An 18,441-nucleotide genomic window follows, 5' to 3' on the forward strand; every position below is an offset into this window, starting at 1 on the left:
ACTTGAGGCCCTTGTCTTTTACTCCAAATACCAAATGCAGTTCAAGACTACAGGACCTTCTGTTGCTTTCAGGGAAATGTGAGGGGCTCTGCTTCAGCACTGGATGCATTAAGAGTTATTTGGCTGGCAATACCTCAGTCCAGGACACTCCAATCTCTAAATCCCACTTCATAACACAGACCAGTGTCCACAGGACACGAACGTGTATGCCTGCCAGAGAAACAGCACTGCTGAAATCGTTTTTCCTTAGACACAAAATGAAAGAAATCCCCAACATCTCTTTAATAGTCTACAGCATTTTATTAAAGGGAATAATAAGTCAACATTTCCATGAATGGCTTCTATAGCAAATCACATTGCCCATTATTTTGTCTGGCTGCTGACGTCTAAATCTTGCTAGGCTTTTGTGGTAATCAACTAAATAAAGCAGCTAAAGGTTCAGTGAGAAAACAGGGGATTCGTTGAAGTTTTATTACCTTGCAAACTTGTTTAGGACGTTTGTGGAGTGTAATATGATGTAACATATACTAACTATTTTCTCTAGTTCATTACTTCTTTTCTCCTAAACCCTGGCAGATTCATTCATAGGCTTAGACAGAGTGTTTTCTGCAGACTGAGAAATGCATGGCTGAGACTTCTCACTAGGTCTTAGCACATACTGAGGAAATCGATAACTCTCGGAACTGCCACGCAGGCACTTGCAGAACGCTCTTTTTATGGCTGTGCCACCTGTTACTCATCACCAAAATTAAATCTGTGTTTGGCTGTTTCAAGTGGCAGCAAGCTTAAGCAGAGCTGGCTCACTGTTAATAAATATTAACTGTGAAGATACATACTTTTATGAACCTACATCAGATAGTGCTTGATCAGTTTTTCATAAGAAACAGCACCATCATTCTAAAATGATGCTTTCCACTAAATGTGAATTGTTTCTGGTTTACATTAAATTTAGGTAAAATCAGCCTTTACTTCTTGTATTCTAGAGTCTGTGTAGGTAAGGGCAAAAGCTAGATTTGCTATACTGATGGGGTGCCAAAATTTCAGTGATCAGCAGCACAGCTCTACTGGATTGGCTTTTTACATGTCCCTGCTGCAATCAGCTGAAGAGAGGGACCCAAGCAGCACCAGAGTTACAGGAGTTATAACACCATTACAATTGTATGGTCACCTTGCTCTCAAACTCTTCTGCATCTTTCAGCTCTTGGGGATATCCATCGATCAGGAATCCTTTTGTGTCCCCTAGCTTGGAAACCATGGCTTCCTTCAGTAGCTCTAGAACAATACCCTGTAAAGGAAAGAGAGGGAATTAGTTGGTTAATTAGTAAGGTTGATACCTTACTTTGTTACACTGACTTTAGTCCTACACCCTTGAAAATGGCCCTGTTTGGCTATAAGTAAGTCCTGTAAATGAAGGTGTTTTTCTTGTCCTGCTGGTAGCAGGGCACCCTGCTTTTTCTTCTCTCAGGACCAGCTATGCCACACAAATCTAGTGTAGCAATCCATCCAGGATTTCCCAAAGTGCCCTCTAGATAGCTCAGAACATTTCCTAGTTTCAAAATGAATGTTAATATCTAGAATGAATGTGAAACTCCAGAGTACTGTTGCAGCATTTTCCAATCTGATTGCATTTTGCTATGTCACTGGTGTAATTACATTACATGGAAAGTGACCCCATCTGACCAAACACACTGAAGAGCAAAGCAATCAAAATCAAGCCTGAGCACAGATTTTAGTTTCCCCTGAGCAGCATTTTCCAGTATCTTTCATTAACAAACACATCCTCTGACCTAGCTGCACTTGCTGAAGAGCCATCAAGAGTTGGGACCGTGGACCTGCCATGTAAAATCCGGTCCATCTGAGAATGACACCCTCTGCCTTCACAATCTCCATTAAGCTGCAGTCCAGCTACTCTGGGATGTCAGCCAGCTCTGCAGGGAACTGCTGCAGGTACTGTAATTTAAAATAGCTGCCAGGACAACCAACTCTGAATCTGAAATGTAACACTATAAAAAGGACATAAAGTTTCTGTTTTCTGTACTTATACTTACATTTTGCAGTGCATCTGTCTCACTGTATTTAATGTCTAATTTATTGCCTATGTGAAACATGAAAAAATACTAGCACTGAAAGGGGAAACAAGTGCCACAGGTTTGGCAATGAGGAAATGTCCCCCTCAGGTTACAGATTAATTTTACTGAAACGGGAATTACCAGCTCCAGTATCTATTTCCATTGTTTTAGACAATATACCTACCACGGCCTTTGTTTAACCATTAGGACCCCAAATAAAACCATCACTTACACCAGGCACAGGTTCACCAGACTCCACGATGTCTTTGATCAATTTACTTCTCTCTGATAATGACAATAACTCACTTTGCAGAAGGTCACTAGTGGACAGGTGAGTAAATCCGTATTTCTTGGCTAACTGTTCACATTGGCTGCCTTTGCCAGAGCCAGGCCCACCTTTGTGAGGGAAAAAATAACTAGAATCAGAAAAGAACAAAAATTTTCCAATTCTCACACTGTAGCCATCATGAAAATGGGAGGAAATTGATGAAACTGACTATTTTGCAGGGTTTTTTTTCTAGAGAAAGTCTCTACAGTTGAACAAGTCGTATACTTCCCTTCTGATACAACTACACTGATGACTCAAAAATGTGTATTGAGTTTGAAGGAGTCACAACAGTGTGAAATCTCTCTCACAGAGGAGAACCTGTTCCTAAAACACCATCAGCATGTTAAGAAAAACATGGAACAGCCTGTGGAAAAGGGTGTTTGACTCAGTACACATCCATTTCAACAGCTCAACAAATAGTAGCAAAATAATGTTCATTGCACCACTGCGAGGGAAATAATGATCTCCCACTTGCTCATTATTTCCCTCATCCTGGCCCCCATCCTGCTCACAGGAGCTGTGGGAGACAGTGGGCAGGAGAGGCAGGGCAATCACCCAGGGGAATGCTGTGGGTGTCCTCCTGGCAGGAATGGCACCTCGAACCTCCTGCTTCCTTTGGCCGCCGAGCAGCCTCCACCTCAGAGCCCCAGAGCCCGGCCGGAGCCACTCTGCAGGCGCAGCCCTGTCCCAGCTCCGCCATGGAGGCGGCTGCTTCTCCCTCCGCTCCGAGGCCGATGGCATGAAAAGCCAAAGGCCTCTTCAGGCTCCTGGTGAGGCTTTGCAGCCACCCCCGCCCGGCTGGAGAGAAGGACAGTCCATGGAACCTGCTGGAAGCCGCTTGCCAGGCATCCCACTGCGGTGACCTCCAGCACTGCTGGCGGAACTGAGGTGAGGCCCCTGAGGCGCCATAGCGGTGCCAGGGTGTGGGAGGCGGGAGAGCAAATTGCTGCTGTGAATTTGTGGAGAAAATCTCACTGCATGCAGTAGCAATTTTGCAGCCTTTGATGGATCTATTCAGAAGATCTACTGCAGCAGGAGGTAATTATAGCCTTGGAGGCAGACAATGCTCAAACTCTTTTCAGTAAAGTTTTTTCAGCAGGTGACCTGTGTATTTATCAAGTGTTGGGACTTGCAGGTAGGGCTACACAGCTCTGCTACGTGCATTTAAGACGCTAGAAAATACGTGGCTTTCCTGTTTGCTTATCTTTCCACAAACAATAAAGGATTAACACGTTCACAGTAGAGCGAATTTAGCACCATCTCCGCCTCACTTGAACTTTCTTCTAACTTTTGCATTCAATGTAAGAAATAATTGCTCTGAGCATATAATTTTCAGAGAAATTACAGTACTGTAGCTAGGACTAAAAATTGGGTCATAAAGGAGTAGTATCAAAGGAAGGGGGTTGTTTTCTATGATCTGCAGTCTTTTACTTCAGCTGCTTCTCTCAGGGAGGATTACCAGCCTGTGGTGTGAGAATCACACCTGTGCTAAAATTTGTCTAGAACTATCTTTGTTGCAGGCTTCTCTTCTGGCCAGTGTGGGTTGCATGTTGTTTTTCTATTGCTATAATATGAAGAACATTATTGTTTTGTAAAAACACTAGCTGAAAGAAAACAAGGAAAAAATAGGAGTGGCTATAAAGAAACAGATGTAGAGAAATTACAAGCAAATTACCAGTAATGAGTCCCTTAAATATCTGAGTGGCAATTAGTTGTATTTCTGGCCTGTTTGGGGGGTTTTTAGATCAGTAAGTTTGTGCATGCATGTGCTTGTTTACACATTCGGTCTCCTGGCCTTGAATATGCTAACAGTTCAGTAATTTAATCCTATTTATTTGGTGTATGTGTACAGTATTAAAAATTCCCAGCTATAAAGATTATTGTATTCTTCTATTTATATAATTGTTTCTCTTCTGAATGCAGAGCCCAACCAGAAATTTCACAATTTCTCCTCATATACAAAATAAACTAGATCTCTCCTTAGAAAAAACATTGCAAGGACATTTTTGGGTTTTTAGCAGGTAAATATTCAGAAAACTTGATGTGTTTCTAATACCTTTGTGTGTTAGTATTTTAAAAGAGAACACTGTCAGAATGGCACAATATGCAGGGCATACACCATAATGAGTGTGTCTCCAAAACATTTATTAAAATGACCATTTTTTTTATTAAAAGAGTTCCAACAAACCAGAAATTAACATGGTGAGATCTTTAAAGAGTAAAAACATATTTGAGTAAGTTATGTGCTGAAAATAGTAGTTTTTACGGCCACTGGTATTAATTTAGATTCATTTGATGAGTAGCAAAGCATCCTGCTGCTTGACAAATGCATATGACCCACTTTATTCAGTCTTGTGCTTTCTTATACATGAATAAAACCACAGTTCTTGCTTGGCATGATCTGAGAAGAGACTGAATTCCCCAGGAAATTCAGCATTGAGGGCTGAGTACAATTTGGCCTTTACACCAGTATTAATTTACGTGTCTGAAATGAAAGTATTATCTTGTCTCCCTCTGAAGTTCCTTAATGTGACTAAAATAGAGCTATTCAGGTGGGAAAGGATGTGAAAGTGCATTTTGTTACTACTAAGGTGTTTCCTTCTTGCTCAGAGTTTATACTTAAAAGACTGCTACATAAGCAGCTTTAACAGCAAATCAATCCTGCAACCATGAAGCTCATGATCAATTTGTAGTCTTACAAAAATTGTACCAGTTTTTTTAGTGGGTGTTTTTATTAAATCTATTAATTTTTCTAAAGAAAAAAAAATTACTTGAAAAAAGTTTATCTGGAATAACAGCTGCATATGAAACATAACAAAAGCTAGCAGAAATATTTTTTCAGAAGACTTCACTGCAGCTTGTTATGCTGGTTTTCATATGGAAAATACTTGAGGCATTGGAGAAGGTAATCAAGTTTTCCCCATGGCTCAATTGTTAGGAGAAAAATATGTCCCCACTTTTGTTGTGAAGGCGTAAGATTCTTTGTGAACACTGTCATTTTTTCTGTATGCTGTCATCTTGTACTCTGCCTACGTATACTTTGATTAAAAAAGTGTTGGTTCATGATAACTTGTAATTCAGATTAATCATGTTGTCTTCTGATTTCTACATATGACACGAAGAGGAAAAGCTAAAGCCTAGAAAACAGCCAGAGGAATTATGTGTGTGATGTGACCGGTAGGACAATACAGAACTACCAGCAGTTCTTCAATGTTAGCATGCTTTTGTATTTTCCTAATATTGCTCACTGCAGCACATCTTGCTTTAAAGCTCATTTGGTAACTTAATAAAAATCAAAAATTGCAGATGAAGAAATTAAGAGCATTGTATTAAGCAGTGAGGTTATTCTTGGAAACAGAACGTCTTTGAGTGTCCCTTTGTGCTTTTTGTTACAAATAGTAAGCAAGAATGTGGAACCAGAGTACTAACACAGAAATTAAATGCAGTTCTCTATATTGCTTTTCTGTAGACAAGGCCAGATTAAAAGGTCTGTGCAATCCCTTAGAGCAGGATTCCTTTCCATTATGTTGATTCATCGGCCTGCGTGAGGGGATCTTCTGGTAAATAAGTTTCTGGCAGCACTGCTGACTTAGGTGGTTACTTTTACCCGTTTAATTATTGACTGCAGAAATGCTCCACAGAGAGCCCTTCAAGGGGAGAAAAAGAATGGTCTCAGTGAGTGGGGTGACGTGACCAATTGCCCAAGCAGCACTTCTGAATGTTCAACTGCAGTCAGCCCTAGATCAGTCAAAGGTCTCAGTTCTCCTCCCTCCTACCCAAATCTTCCCCAGACTGGTAAAGACCACGAGCCTGGGCATGTGACTCAGATGTACTGCTCCTTAATGATGATAGAGGGGGCTGGGACTGCTGCTGCGAGTGAGCAGGGACAGGAACAAGCAATATGAGCAGTTCATGGACCAGCTTTGCTGTCAGAAATACTGGTAAGAGCAGAAGTGTCATACAGACAGACTGAGATGCCTCTATTTTAAATCTTACAAGTTTATCATATACTAAAATATCATGAGCATTTATATAAAATGCCAGCAGTAGGATTTACAACACAGTCCCACCATTTATTTTAAAATGTTTCAATTTCAAGACCTTGTTATCATAATGAGTATCATCCCTATATCGTGGAGAAGTGCCTGCAGGGGAAACCTAGCTGCACAAGGGAGCCTCATAATTTTGAATTGAAACCAAAATAACCTCAGTTATTCTGTCCCTAAATTCAAGCAAAAATATTGGAGGACTTGATCAGTTTGGCCATTTTATCAATGTTACTTGGATTATATACACAAGTAAAAATAAGCCTTAAGAATATGGCATTTGAAGTTTTCTCAATAACACCTCATCTGTTGTTCACAAATGATTTTAGTGTAAGTGACACCATAGAGGAATTATGCTTTTATATAACAAAAACAACAAAAAAGCCCTCAACGCTTTCTTTGTATTTCTTTTTTCTAAGAAATTATTTTCATCAGGAAACAACTTGTGGCACATGTTGGCAGAGTGATGTAATATCCTGGGACATGACTGAGTTTTCATCCTTCTTAAAGAAAATGTGAAGTTTATTTCACGGCAAGTCAGGGAAATCAGCCTTCTGCAGCTTCTACAGTTAGCTTGGATTGACTGGGGTTTAATTATCAGTACTGCTCATCCTGTACCTCTCTGATTGTAGAAGGAGCTGCAATATAGGTACTGTAGCATACTTTAGGTTGGCAGTGACCTCATCTGGTTAAACCTTACACTCAAAGCAGGCCTAAATTAATGATAAATTGAATTAGATTAAGTTATTCAAGGTCTGACATACCTGGGACAAATAAAGAGTTTGAGGTTTGTGATATATTTATTTATTTTATTTTGGTGTGAACGCAAGAAGCTCCTGTCTGCACCTGATAATGTCTTACTTCTTGGTGTAAATGGTGAGAATATCATCAAGTGTCAGCTAAAAACTGGTCTTTCTTACACTGAGTTCAAGCCATTACCAGCTTTAGCTCATCAGCAAGAATATAACAAAGATTCTGTAAAGGAAAGTGGTTACATTAGCTATGCTTTAAACACCTCATTTACAAGTCAGCGGGGAGTTTGTTTCTGATCCAAGGTGCAGAAAGATTCCCGAAACCTCCTGTTTCACATCCAGCCTCAACCAAAGGCAAATGTTTTCTGAACCTCCTGCAGAGGACAGGGAGGGGTAATGGCCCCAGTAACTGTGTTATGTGTGACAGTTTCGTGGATGCAATATGGAATATTGCAATAGTTAAGAATTAGAAGATCATACATCATTCATTGTGGTTAAAATTGATGAAATAGGAGGTTTTGTTTGCTTTTTTTCTTTGATTTTTAATGACTGGCAATAATTACTTTTGAATCTTAATTAGAGCATCACCCAATTTTATATTCACCCCTCTTTGTATTTTTTTTTCTCTTGAATTTTACTTTACTGGCCAAATTTGTCTTGGTTTTGCCTCTTTTATTATCCTGCTGCTATCTCCTATATTTTTTACTTGCTGGTACTATTTCTCTGGTTTACAATACGGATAGAACATTGACATTGTTGCTTAATTAATCTGACTTGACTGTTATTCCAATTAATTCCTACATTACCTCTAATGTAAACTTTTGCTAATTAGATTGTTTCTTTTTCTTTCCCTTTTTGGACAGTTTTCAAGGGTAATTAGTGGGGGAGGGAACTGCCTGTTTCTTTCCCTTTGTCTTATAAACAGTGTCTGTTTGTCAGCTATGGCAGATGGTGCATTTATTTGATTAGTTTATAAACTACTTCAAATGTACATCTTTAAAATTCTAGCTTTAAAACACCTTTATAAATATCTTATTTCCTCATGAATACACACACCTATGTAATAAGGTGTCATCCCTAATAACACCTGAGCTCAAGATAGTTTTTCCCGTTCCAGTATCCTATGGCAGCCTGCTCCAGCCCATCTTCTCTGCTCTCTCTTTAGTCAAGGTATCATGGGCTGAACATCTCTAGAACTGCCCACCACAACAGAGTACTTAGCCACTGACATTTGGGGCTTTTTTTCCTTCTCCCCATCCCCAGCAGTTTTGTTCTGCTCCTGTGAGATTTCTTCAGATTTTTCTTTCACTCTTGTACCATTCACAATGATCACATTTCAGCTCTTGACTGACATGTAAGATAACTTCCTTCCTGCACAAATGGTGTTCATTTGGGTAGTGTGTTTAATGCTAAACCTGGAGTGCTTGTGGATCAACAAGTGATCCAGGCAGATTTACCTGCCTGAAAAGGGGGATGGTGGTATTTTGGGAAAAAGTATAAATCATTCTAGATAATTTTTTGAAAATTAACCCATGTTTGGACTTAGTAAAACTTTTCATTACAACCTTTTCAACAAAGAAAAACAGAGTTTTGATTAAGCATAATTTACCTCTGTTCCCAGAAAGCATTTACTAGAAAGTCTGAGATGGATTTAAGAGCAGGAATAAATAGGAAAAATGGGTGGTTTCAATTTTAAGCTTCAAGATGACTAATAGCTTCAAGATGACTAATTTAAATAAAAATTTAAAATCACTCTTTGTAAAATAAAAAGATTCCCAGAGGCAAATGAAAAATATGCTTTGCCATGGACAATTTCAGAGGCAAAATTCCTTGAGTATGTAAACTTTTCTTTCCTTACAAATCTGTTTGTACAAACCTAAACATTATTTTTCAATAAGATATGCAAGACAGAGAGAATTAAAATTTTTCACTGTAGTGAACAGCAGGAAGGTGTACTTCAGTAAGCATAGATTACAGTTTGCTTAAAGGCTGAAAATTCGGTGTTAGACACCTTTCCCTTAAGAAAAGTCTCCAGTGAACTCTTCAGTAACCTCATTTTACTTTTTCAAACACGTAACATCCATCATAGGCTTGCAATAAATTGAGTCAACTTGTATTTGGTATAAGAGAGTGTGAGATAAAATTACAACATGAGAAGACTCTTCATAGAATCTTTTAGGTTGCAAGGCACCTCTTGGAATCATTTAGTCAGACAACTCTGTTACACCAGGATCAGCTACAGCAGGTTGATCTGAGCTCTGTCAGGTTGGGGTTTGAACATCTCTAAGGATGGAGACTCTACAGTTTCTGGGCAACTTGTTCCAGTGTTTGACTACCCTCATAGTAAATAAGTGGGTTTTGTGTTCAGGTGAAATTTAATGCATTTTAAGGTGTCCCCATTTTCTCTTGTCCTGTCACTGGGCACTACTGAGAAGATTCAGGTATTTATACTTAATGGTAAAATCCTCTAGAGCCTTCTCTTCTCCAGGCTGAATAGTCCCAGTTCTCTCAGCCTCTCCTCAAATGAAAGATGCTCCTATTCCTCAAACATCTTCATGGTCCTCCACCACACTCACTCCAGTGAGTCATTATCTTTCTCGTACTGGGAGCCCAGACTGGATACAGTACTCCAGACGCAGTGCTGAATAAGGAGAAAAGATCACCTCCCTCAACCTGCTAGTGTTGGAATGTTTTTTGATGCTTCCTGAATTATGAATGAAACTTCCATTCACTTATTATTAATTTTGGAAGTCCTTTTGTTTTTCCCCAGGAAAAACAATGCACAGATTGATTTAGTTTTATGTGAAACCACCCATGTTCTGGTATCTGTCCTTGGGTCCTTGGAAACGGGTGTTCCTGCTCTGTATTGTAAAGCAGTTCTAAAAACTGCTCAATACAAAAGCAATTATTCTTTCCAAGTAATTAGAACCAAGCTTTAAGATCAATCTTCTGGTTATAATTTGTTTTAAAAGACTGCTCAAAGTTTATGCAAATTATATTAGTCACATTCATATGATAAAGGGCATTAACGTGGTGGATGTGGATTTCTGAAAGCAGTATAAAGTAAACCCTGAACCTGCAAATCTTCAGTGCTAAGCATCATGCCTGGTGCGTGCTGAGCACAGGCAGAACTGAAACCTGTATTTAACAGAAGTTGCTTCACAAATAAGGAGGGGAAGAGACCTGATATTTTTCAGCCAAATCTCAAACTTCTGAGTTACAATCCAATTTAGTAAAATTTCAATTAGTGCTGGTGAGGCAGCTTTGGTTTGGGAAGTCACACAACTCGACTGTAACTGCAAAAGAACTAAGGTTATTTTGAAGATGTTCACACTTAAATGAGCTGCCTGCTCTGAGCTTCACACAACTGTTGATAGCATGGTCAGATTCAAGCTAATTAAATGTTATTAAATCCTAACTCCCTTTCAAAAGACTAAACCACCACTGGAGAATAAATATTCCCAACCAATCTATTTTGCTAAATAAATAAATCATATAATCAAAGCTAAATAACATGGGAATACTCAAATGTAGCAGTTAAATTAGGAATCCTACTTACCAACAACAAAAATGATGTTTGATTTCCTCAGATCTTCTGAAAAATCTAAAATGAAAATAAACATTCTTTAGTGGCAAGAGCTACTAATTTTAATGTCAGCTACTTACCACACCAAATTGTGTAACAGTCATGCAAGGGGATGTGATTTTACTAGATTTACTTTCTGCTATAATGCTCTCCATTCCAAAAGGACCTATTGTCCACAAGCCTATTAATCTCTCAGTTTCATAGTTGTCATTGCAGATATGATAAAGACATTTTACCTGAAAATAGACCTTACACATACTCATCAGTTCTTTAAAAAAAAGGAAGACGAAAAAAGAGAGAAGCAGATTCATCTTGATGTAATAACATGATGTAATTCCTCCTCAGCCACTGCAGTTTTCATCGAGTATGTTATTACATTATGATTGCTATAGAAGCTTTTCCACTTCCCATTTAGATTTTATACTCTCTGAAATGTAGTTCTAAATTCCTCTGAGCCTCAAATTCAGCCAAATAATAACCATCTTAGCTGAAATCCAGGCAATACTCTCACCAAACTATAGTTTATACTATCTCACTACTGTATGCATTACAGCTTTGCCTTTTACTGAAATGGTATCTTTTGAAAAAGCAATTCCTTCTGGTCTGAGTCCCATCACTTCACTGATTGTACCAGAACAGAAGGTGATCTTGCACCATGTGAGCCTCCTGAAATGTTATTGTCTTTGAGTTAATCACTTACAAGACACATTAATTTACCTCATACAATTTTGGGGTCTATTTTGAGGTGTCTAGATCTCTTATTACAAAAAATCATTAGCCATGAAAAGTTTGGCTTTATCCTTTCAGTCCTCTTAGACTCTTAGCACCTCATACTTTCCAAGGAGACTTTCATAACTGCCAATTTCTGAAAACACCTATAAGATTCAATGCTGATTAACAGTAGTATTTTCTAATAATTTTGAATCCACTGGCCTAAAGAGTATAAAAATGTCTTTTACAAACTTTAATTTCCATTCAAAGAGAATTCACATGATAAAAATCCTTTGAGACATAAAGTTCACAATATAAATAACCCAAATTCACTTTACTTTCTAAGTAAGTATTTAAATAACGGGAAATCAAAGGTTTCAAAATTAAATGGCAAGTGACACTGAAAAAGAAACTCACCTCCTGTGCTCTCATAACCAGAAAAACTTGACTGATCCTCCTCCTGTTAATTAAGCAATTGACAAATTCAAATGGATATTCTGCATAGTTTGCATTTTTCTTATATCTGCCTATCCATATATCATAATATATATCTCTCTAAGCTCTCAGTTTTAATCTGTGTTGAGATATGGTTTACAATGCTACAGAAACACTGCTAGTGCTGTTTCAGTTGCTAGAACATAAGCACAGAGAACCCAAGATATCATGAGATGATTCACTATCCCATATAATGGGTGGAGTTCCTCAGGGTTCGGAATGGTGACAGTGCTGTTTAACATCTTTGTTGGTGACACGGACAGTAGGACCAAGTGCACCCTCAGCAAGTTTTTCAGCGACACCAAGCTGTGCTTGAGGGAAGGGATGCCATCCAGAGGGACCTGGACATGCCTGAGAGGTGGGCCCATGTGATCCTTGAGAAGTTCAGGGCCAAGTACTAGTTACTGCTCCTGTGTCAGGGCAATCCCAATACAGATGCAGGATGGGTAGAGAATGGATGCAGTGCAGTCCTGGGGAAAAGGACTTGGGGTTGTTGGTGGATGAGAAGCTCAACATGATCCATCAATGTGCATTTGCAGCCCAGAAAGCCAACTGTGTCCTGAGTTGCGTCAAAGGCAGCGCGGGCAGCAGGCTGAGGGAGCAGATTCTACCTCTCTACCCTGCCCTTGTGAGACCCCACCTGGAGCCCCAGCTCTGGGGCCCCAGCATAAGCACAGGGGCTTGCTGGAGTGAGTCCAGAGGAGTCCCCAAAGATGCTCCAAAGGCTAGAGCACCTCTCCGAGGAAGACAGGCTGAGAGAGTTGTGATTGTTCAAATTGGATAGGTCTCAGGGGAAACTTTATAGCAGCCTCCAGGACCTGAAAGGAGCCTGCAAGGACAAGTTCCAATTTCCAATGACATGGAGTGGTAGGACAAGGGGAAATGGCTTTAAACTGAAAGACAGTAGGTTTAGATCAGATCTTGGGAAGAAATTCTTCACCGTGAGAATGGAGAGGCACTGGAACACATTTCCCAGAGAAGTTATAGATTACTCATCCCTGGAAGTGTTCAAGGCCAGGCTGGACGGGACTTTGAGCAACCTGGTCTAGTGGAACATATCCCTGCCTGCTGAGGGCTTGGAGCAAAATGATCTTCAAGGTCCCTTCCAGCCCAGGCCATTCTCTGCTATAATACTGATTTTGTGAGGAACAACTCTTCAGTGTCCAAATGCACAGAAACCACATGATATATAAGCAACCAATGTGCATCCTGAATTGCTTCCAAAGTAACTATGGTATGATCAGCTGTTAATAGTGAGAAAGCAATATTGGAGAAACTCCTAGAGGTGAACTATAATATAAAGATGGGATTAGTCTTTGATTTCAAATAACTTAAATGTGTTTACCTTGTGAATCTGACACAAGCTACAAGTTGTTATAAAGGCTGCTGAACTACAAGGAGGGACTACACCAGGGAAACAGGGGATGTGGTATATTTTTTCTCCTGAGATTTAACCACTTAAAATTATTTCGTCATTTATTGTCTATTATAATCGATGAGAAATTACAAATACTGGCCAGCAAGACTGTCAGAATGGGAATTCTTTGTTGTTCTGATAAATGAGAATTATGTATATGCTGGACATAGTCTAGGTTATGTGGTGTCAATATACTCGCAGCAATACTTTAGCCTGTCTGTAAAATATCAGTAGTAGCATTGACAGTAACATGTGTCGCATCCTCATGTGACAGTATTACATCATCAGTGCATAACATCAGCAAGAAACACATTATGTGAGTCATCTCAGTAGCATATGGTTACCAAGCCATAGTTTCTGACAGCACAGCTCTCAGAAATAGCCACCTTTAAATGTGTGGAGCTGCAGGAGCAGATGAAGTGAGATGAACTGCAAGGTGACTGGAATGGGTAAACTGCTGCCCACTGTAGTTTGCAGGGCTCCTGCACTACCCTTGCAGGTTCCTCCTTGTGTTCCCATCATCATTGAAACTGAAGTACTCTTCATTAGGCTGAAGTACCATTGCATTGGTTGCACAGAGTATTTTTATTTTTTGATTCACAATAATTCCCAGCCTATTACACTGCAGCAGGAGAACTGCCATCTCAAAAAAAAAAAAAAAAAGGCAACATTTTCAAATGAGAGATTAATCTCTTTCCTACATTCCAAGTGACAATATTAACCCTATGTCATTTATTTTTGCATGTAAAAATACAATAAAATAATTGGCCCTGCAAAGGATATATTGCATACAAAAGGCTTCATTTTAGATTCTACTTCTTATAATGCCTTTGAAAGTTATGGATCAAAATCATTTTAGGCACAATGTTTAGAGTAAAATTCCTTTAAAAATCAGGATCAGAATTCCAAGCTTACAATCAAATCAAAGAACTGAAACCGGCATTACTTCTTTCAAGTTTTACTCTTGTTCTCCGCTATAATTGCAGACTGAAACTGCCTCCAACCAGTTTTTGTGCTGATCTGGGTGAGGAGCTAGATGTGCTGTCTGGTTTGAGGTCCTTTGCAAAGAGTGACAGTCTAGCACCCTGTTTAATGCAGTCCCCTTGTGTTTGTAGTTGACAATATCCATTTCTGATTTCGTCTTTCTAGCAAGTAGGTCTCTAAACTGTGAATGGCTTGACCTGTATCAGGCTGAAAACACTGTTCTGCCTTGTTACCAGAGTGCTTTGGAAAATAACTGTGGGATTTAGCAAGTGATCACATAAGGCCAAGTCCCTCCAGTTAGATAGCAAATGGTATTTGACACCACATTGCCATCAGCAACACAGTGATTTAGCAGCAGTCTCTGTATTCTCAGTATAGCTGTTTCCATGTACTTGAAAGCAAAGTGAGGAAGATCACATCTTATACATAATGAGCTCCGAAGAAAGATGGCTAGTCTGTAATTTCAGATGCCTTTACAGTTAAGTTATATCTACAAATATTATCTGGAAACATGTTCATTAGTGGAGCATAGCTGTCTGTGTAACTACTTAACCAATATCAACAGTTTGTTAAAATAATTGCTAAATAGAGAAGTTTGCTACCTGTAAAGAATCTCTTATCTGACATTTGTCTTTAGAGTTGGAAAATGCAGGCTTTTGACTGTCATTTGACTTGTCATTTAGCTACTAATTAGTAAACATGTGACTGGTAGTAGATACTTCACTGGTTAATGAGTTTTCAGTTACTACCTGTCATTGCTAGGTTGTGAAGTCCACAGAATCATAGAAAGGTTTGGGTTGGAAGATCATCTAGTTCCAACCCACCTAATTTCCATAATAACAAACTATGACAGTAAGTCTCGACAAATAATAAAGGAATGATACAGAATTCTTCAGAAGTTTCAATTTTGCTGCTAATGAAGCAGTACCTTCAAGGCATATCAATAAAGTAGATTTAATTTTTTTATCTAATGAAGGGACATTTTCTTCATTAGGACTTAGTGACAGCTATTTTGAATGTCGGTTACCTGATGAAGTGAGAAAGCTTTTCTGTTACCCATTAATAACCACTTCTCCAGTCCCTGCAGGTTTCAGTTGGGGTTTTGGTTTTTTTACATGGAAAAGAAAAAAGTTCTCCCTTATCACCTCATTGTTGTTTGAAATGCTTCTAGAAAGTAGTGGTGAAAAGTGCCTGAATCATTTTATTCAGATTTCTAACAGATATAACAGGAGTTTCTGCTCCGAATTTACCGAAGATGATAAATAATCATGGATAAAGGAGAAAAAAGACAATAGAATAAGACTGAATTACAAATACAGCTTGACTGCTGCTTAAAATTATGCTCAATTTTCAAGCTTGAATTTGAGAATGTAAATATTCCAAGGAACGTGTCAGACACAAATTATTTAAACAAGTAAAAATTACATGTTTCTTTGCTGGTTTTATGCCAGGGCAGTGCTCCCTAGGAATGGATTTTATGAGCCATACCATTAAATTTGATTTATACTTCAAATCAATTTTGAGCCTGAGCTGCTTTCTGCAAGCTGAGTGTTAAAGTATGCCTCTAGAAAGCAGAGGTGGCTGTGCTCTGACCTCCTCTGCTCCAGAACTAATAAATAAGGTAAGACTCAGTAGGAATACCTTCACACTTCAAGGCTTTTTTTTTCCCCAAAGGACAAATTTTCTTATATATTTCATGCTGCTCAGCAGAGTGAAGTTATTTGTGTCAAAAAGGACAAATAGTAATTAAGATGAGGGTACAGTGCTAATGTTTTTCGAGGTGATTTTTGTTTGTTCAGAATGCATACAACTGCAAAAACATCGGTGTTCATAATAGCATCTAAAAAATGCTGACAGGTGAGATCACTGTGATTCCAATTTTGTTCTGGGTTTCTAGCAAAGACAAAACTCTCTGCCATTATCTCTCGTGAGGACAGGCTGAGGGGGCTAGGCATGTTCAGCCTTGAGAAGAGAAGACTGAGAAAGGACCTAATCAATATCTATCAGTCTCTGAAGGGAGGTGTCAGAGGATGGACCAGGTTCTGCTCAGTGTTGCTGCGCAATGGGACAAGAGGAAACAGCAAAAAAATGATGCACGGGAAGTTCCACCTGAAGAGGAGGAAGAACTTCTTCACTGTGCAGGTGACCAAGCACTGGCACAGATTGCCCAGAGAGGTTTTGGAGTCTCCCTCACTGGAGATACTCAAGAGCCACCGGATGCAATCCTGTGCCATGGGCTGTAGGATGACCCTCCCTGAGCAGGAAGGTTGGACCAGGTGACCCACTGTGGTCCTTCTTCCCACCTTCCCCATTCGGTGATTCTGTGATTATTCTTTTAAAACAAAACTTATTTTCAGTTCTAAAAATAATAATAAAAAATTATACCTATACAGAGTTGGAGATTAACCCATTTTTAACACTTGCAAGCCAAGATCAAATTATCTAGCTTTTAAATTTGTTTGTTTGGGGTTTTTTCAGATTTTGCATTCATGTTCTTCACGGACATCAAGAATATCTGTAGGTAGTTCAGAGAGGAAAAAGTCACAATGTGTTTGCTATTGTTTGTGGGGGTTGGTATTTGTTAACTTCTGTGCCTACTTATAGTGACAAAAATACATATGATTACTAAGCATGAAAAAGAAAGCAAAATCTATTTAGTTTCATATTGATTTCCAGACACTGGAAAAAATTTCCAAGAAATTACCTCTTAAGGGCAAACTTACCAGCAAGGAGTGCAATCAGACCACCCCTCCCAGGAGAGTATCAGCAGTTTGCATCATCAGAGCAGTGTAAGAGTGTTCTGGTAAACCAAACACCGCATTTGCAATTTTAATATTAATTTGATTTAAAAGGGTGAACTAGAGGGGTCAGTATCTAACTTGAAGAACTGGAGCTTGATTTAAAAATATATTTGTGTTTTAAGACATTAGAGACATTCAATAACTGTATTATCTATACATAGTTACTATCTACCACTGACTTTAAAATAGTTCTGTCACACATAGTATTCAGTTAGTTTTCAGTTTGGTCTGTATTTATAGAAAGCTGCCAGTGCCTACAAAATTCTTTCTGGAAGTTATCACTATTTTTCCTTTAGTATTCTTTCTTTCTGTAAATCACCATCACTCCTTAAATGATTCTTCTCTATGTGCAGCATTTATGCTATTTGGTATAAATTCTTCCAGGGATAATTTTTTTTTTTTTTTTTTTTTTTCCACACCAAACCACTGCAGCAGAGAAGTGTAGCAGGACACCTCCCTGTGCACTTGAACTGCAGACTTGGTGCTGTTCAGGTCCTTTTTTTAGACAGCTGACGACAATCCTAAAGAATGGATCCCTCACATCATACACTTCAGCACTATATGTAGAACCTCTCTGCCGTGAGAGCTGCCTTCTGAGACCTGAAATTCAGTGCTTTGGTTTTTTGTTGTTAATGGTTTGGTTTGGGGTTTTCTAAATGTATATGCGTTTTGTGGGGTTTTGGAGTTTTTAACTTTAGATAAGAAAGGCTTTTCTGCAGGCCTGTCTTGACTCAGTTTTCAAAAAGAAAAAGATCTTGGCATGGAGAAGGACAAGAACAGGGTGTAGCAAAAACCTCCAAACCTAGCGTGTGACCTCAGATCCTATGATTTGCTGCTATTCAGATAAAAATTGACAGTTGTAGTCAAATTTTGCCTCTCAAAAACCTTTTCTGCTTAACATTGGACAAGCATATTCAAGGTTTACTAAAACATCTTCTTATGTATTATTAGGTAGTTTTGTGACTTTCAACTTCTGCAGTATTTATAAAGGACTTCTGTGTTAACAAGGAATTGAACTATCTGAAGAAACAGTCCACTGATTTGAGATGCACTGCTGTGAAGGAGTTCTAAAACTAGGCCACTTTTCACTCTTTGTGACTGGTATTTAAGCCCAAAATGACTAACGTTGACTGCACAATCCTGGGATCCATAAGGAATAAAAAAAACCAAATAGGAAACATATGGCTTTCTGAAAATACATGGGGGATTTTTTTCTATTTTCCAGTGTACCCAGAGAAGCCACTCTTCTGCT

The 18,441-nt window shown here is 38.9% G+C and overlaps 1 protein-coding gene across 3 annotated transcripts in view; it reads right to left on the reverse strand.

Annotated features, from left to right (window-relative positions):
- Nucleotides 1–18,441, reverse strand: part of AK5 (adenylate kinase 5) — a 100,204-nt gene that overhangs the window by 12,136 nt on the left and 69,627 nt on the right. For all 3 annotated transcript variants that reach the window (XM_042030437.1, XM_042030436.1, XM_042030435.1), the window contains 4 exons: nucleotides 11,910–11,952; nucleotides 10,755–10,799; nucleotides 2,302–2,465; nucleotides 1,169–1,285 (listed from right to left, as the gene is read on the reverse strand). In XM_042030437.1, the coding sequence (XP_041886371.1) occupies nucleotides 1,169–1,285; nucleotides 2,302–2,465; nucleotides 10,755–10,799; nucleotides 11,910–11,952 (369 nt within the window). The remainder of the gene's footprint in view (nucleotides 1–1,168; nucleotides 1,286–2,301; nucleotides 2,466–10,754; nucleotides 10,800–11,909; nucleotides 11,953–18,441) is intronic.

Source organism: Corvus kubaryi, unplaced genomic scaffold, assembly GCF_017639235.1.
Source record: "Corvus kubaryi isolate FWS band 111438036 unplaced genomic scaffold, C.kubaryi_AGA036_p1.0 37334, whole genome shotgun sequence".
NCBI lineage: Eukaryota > Metazoa > Chordata > Aves > Passeriformes > Corvidae > Corvus > Corvus kubaryi.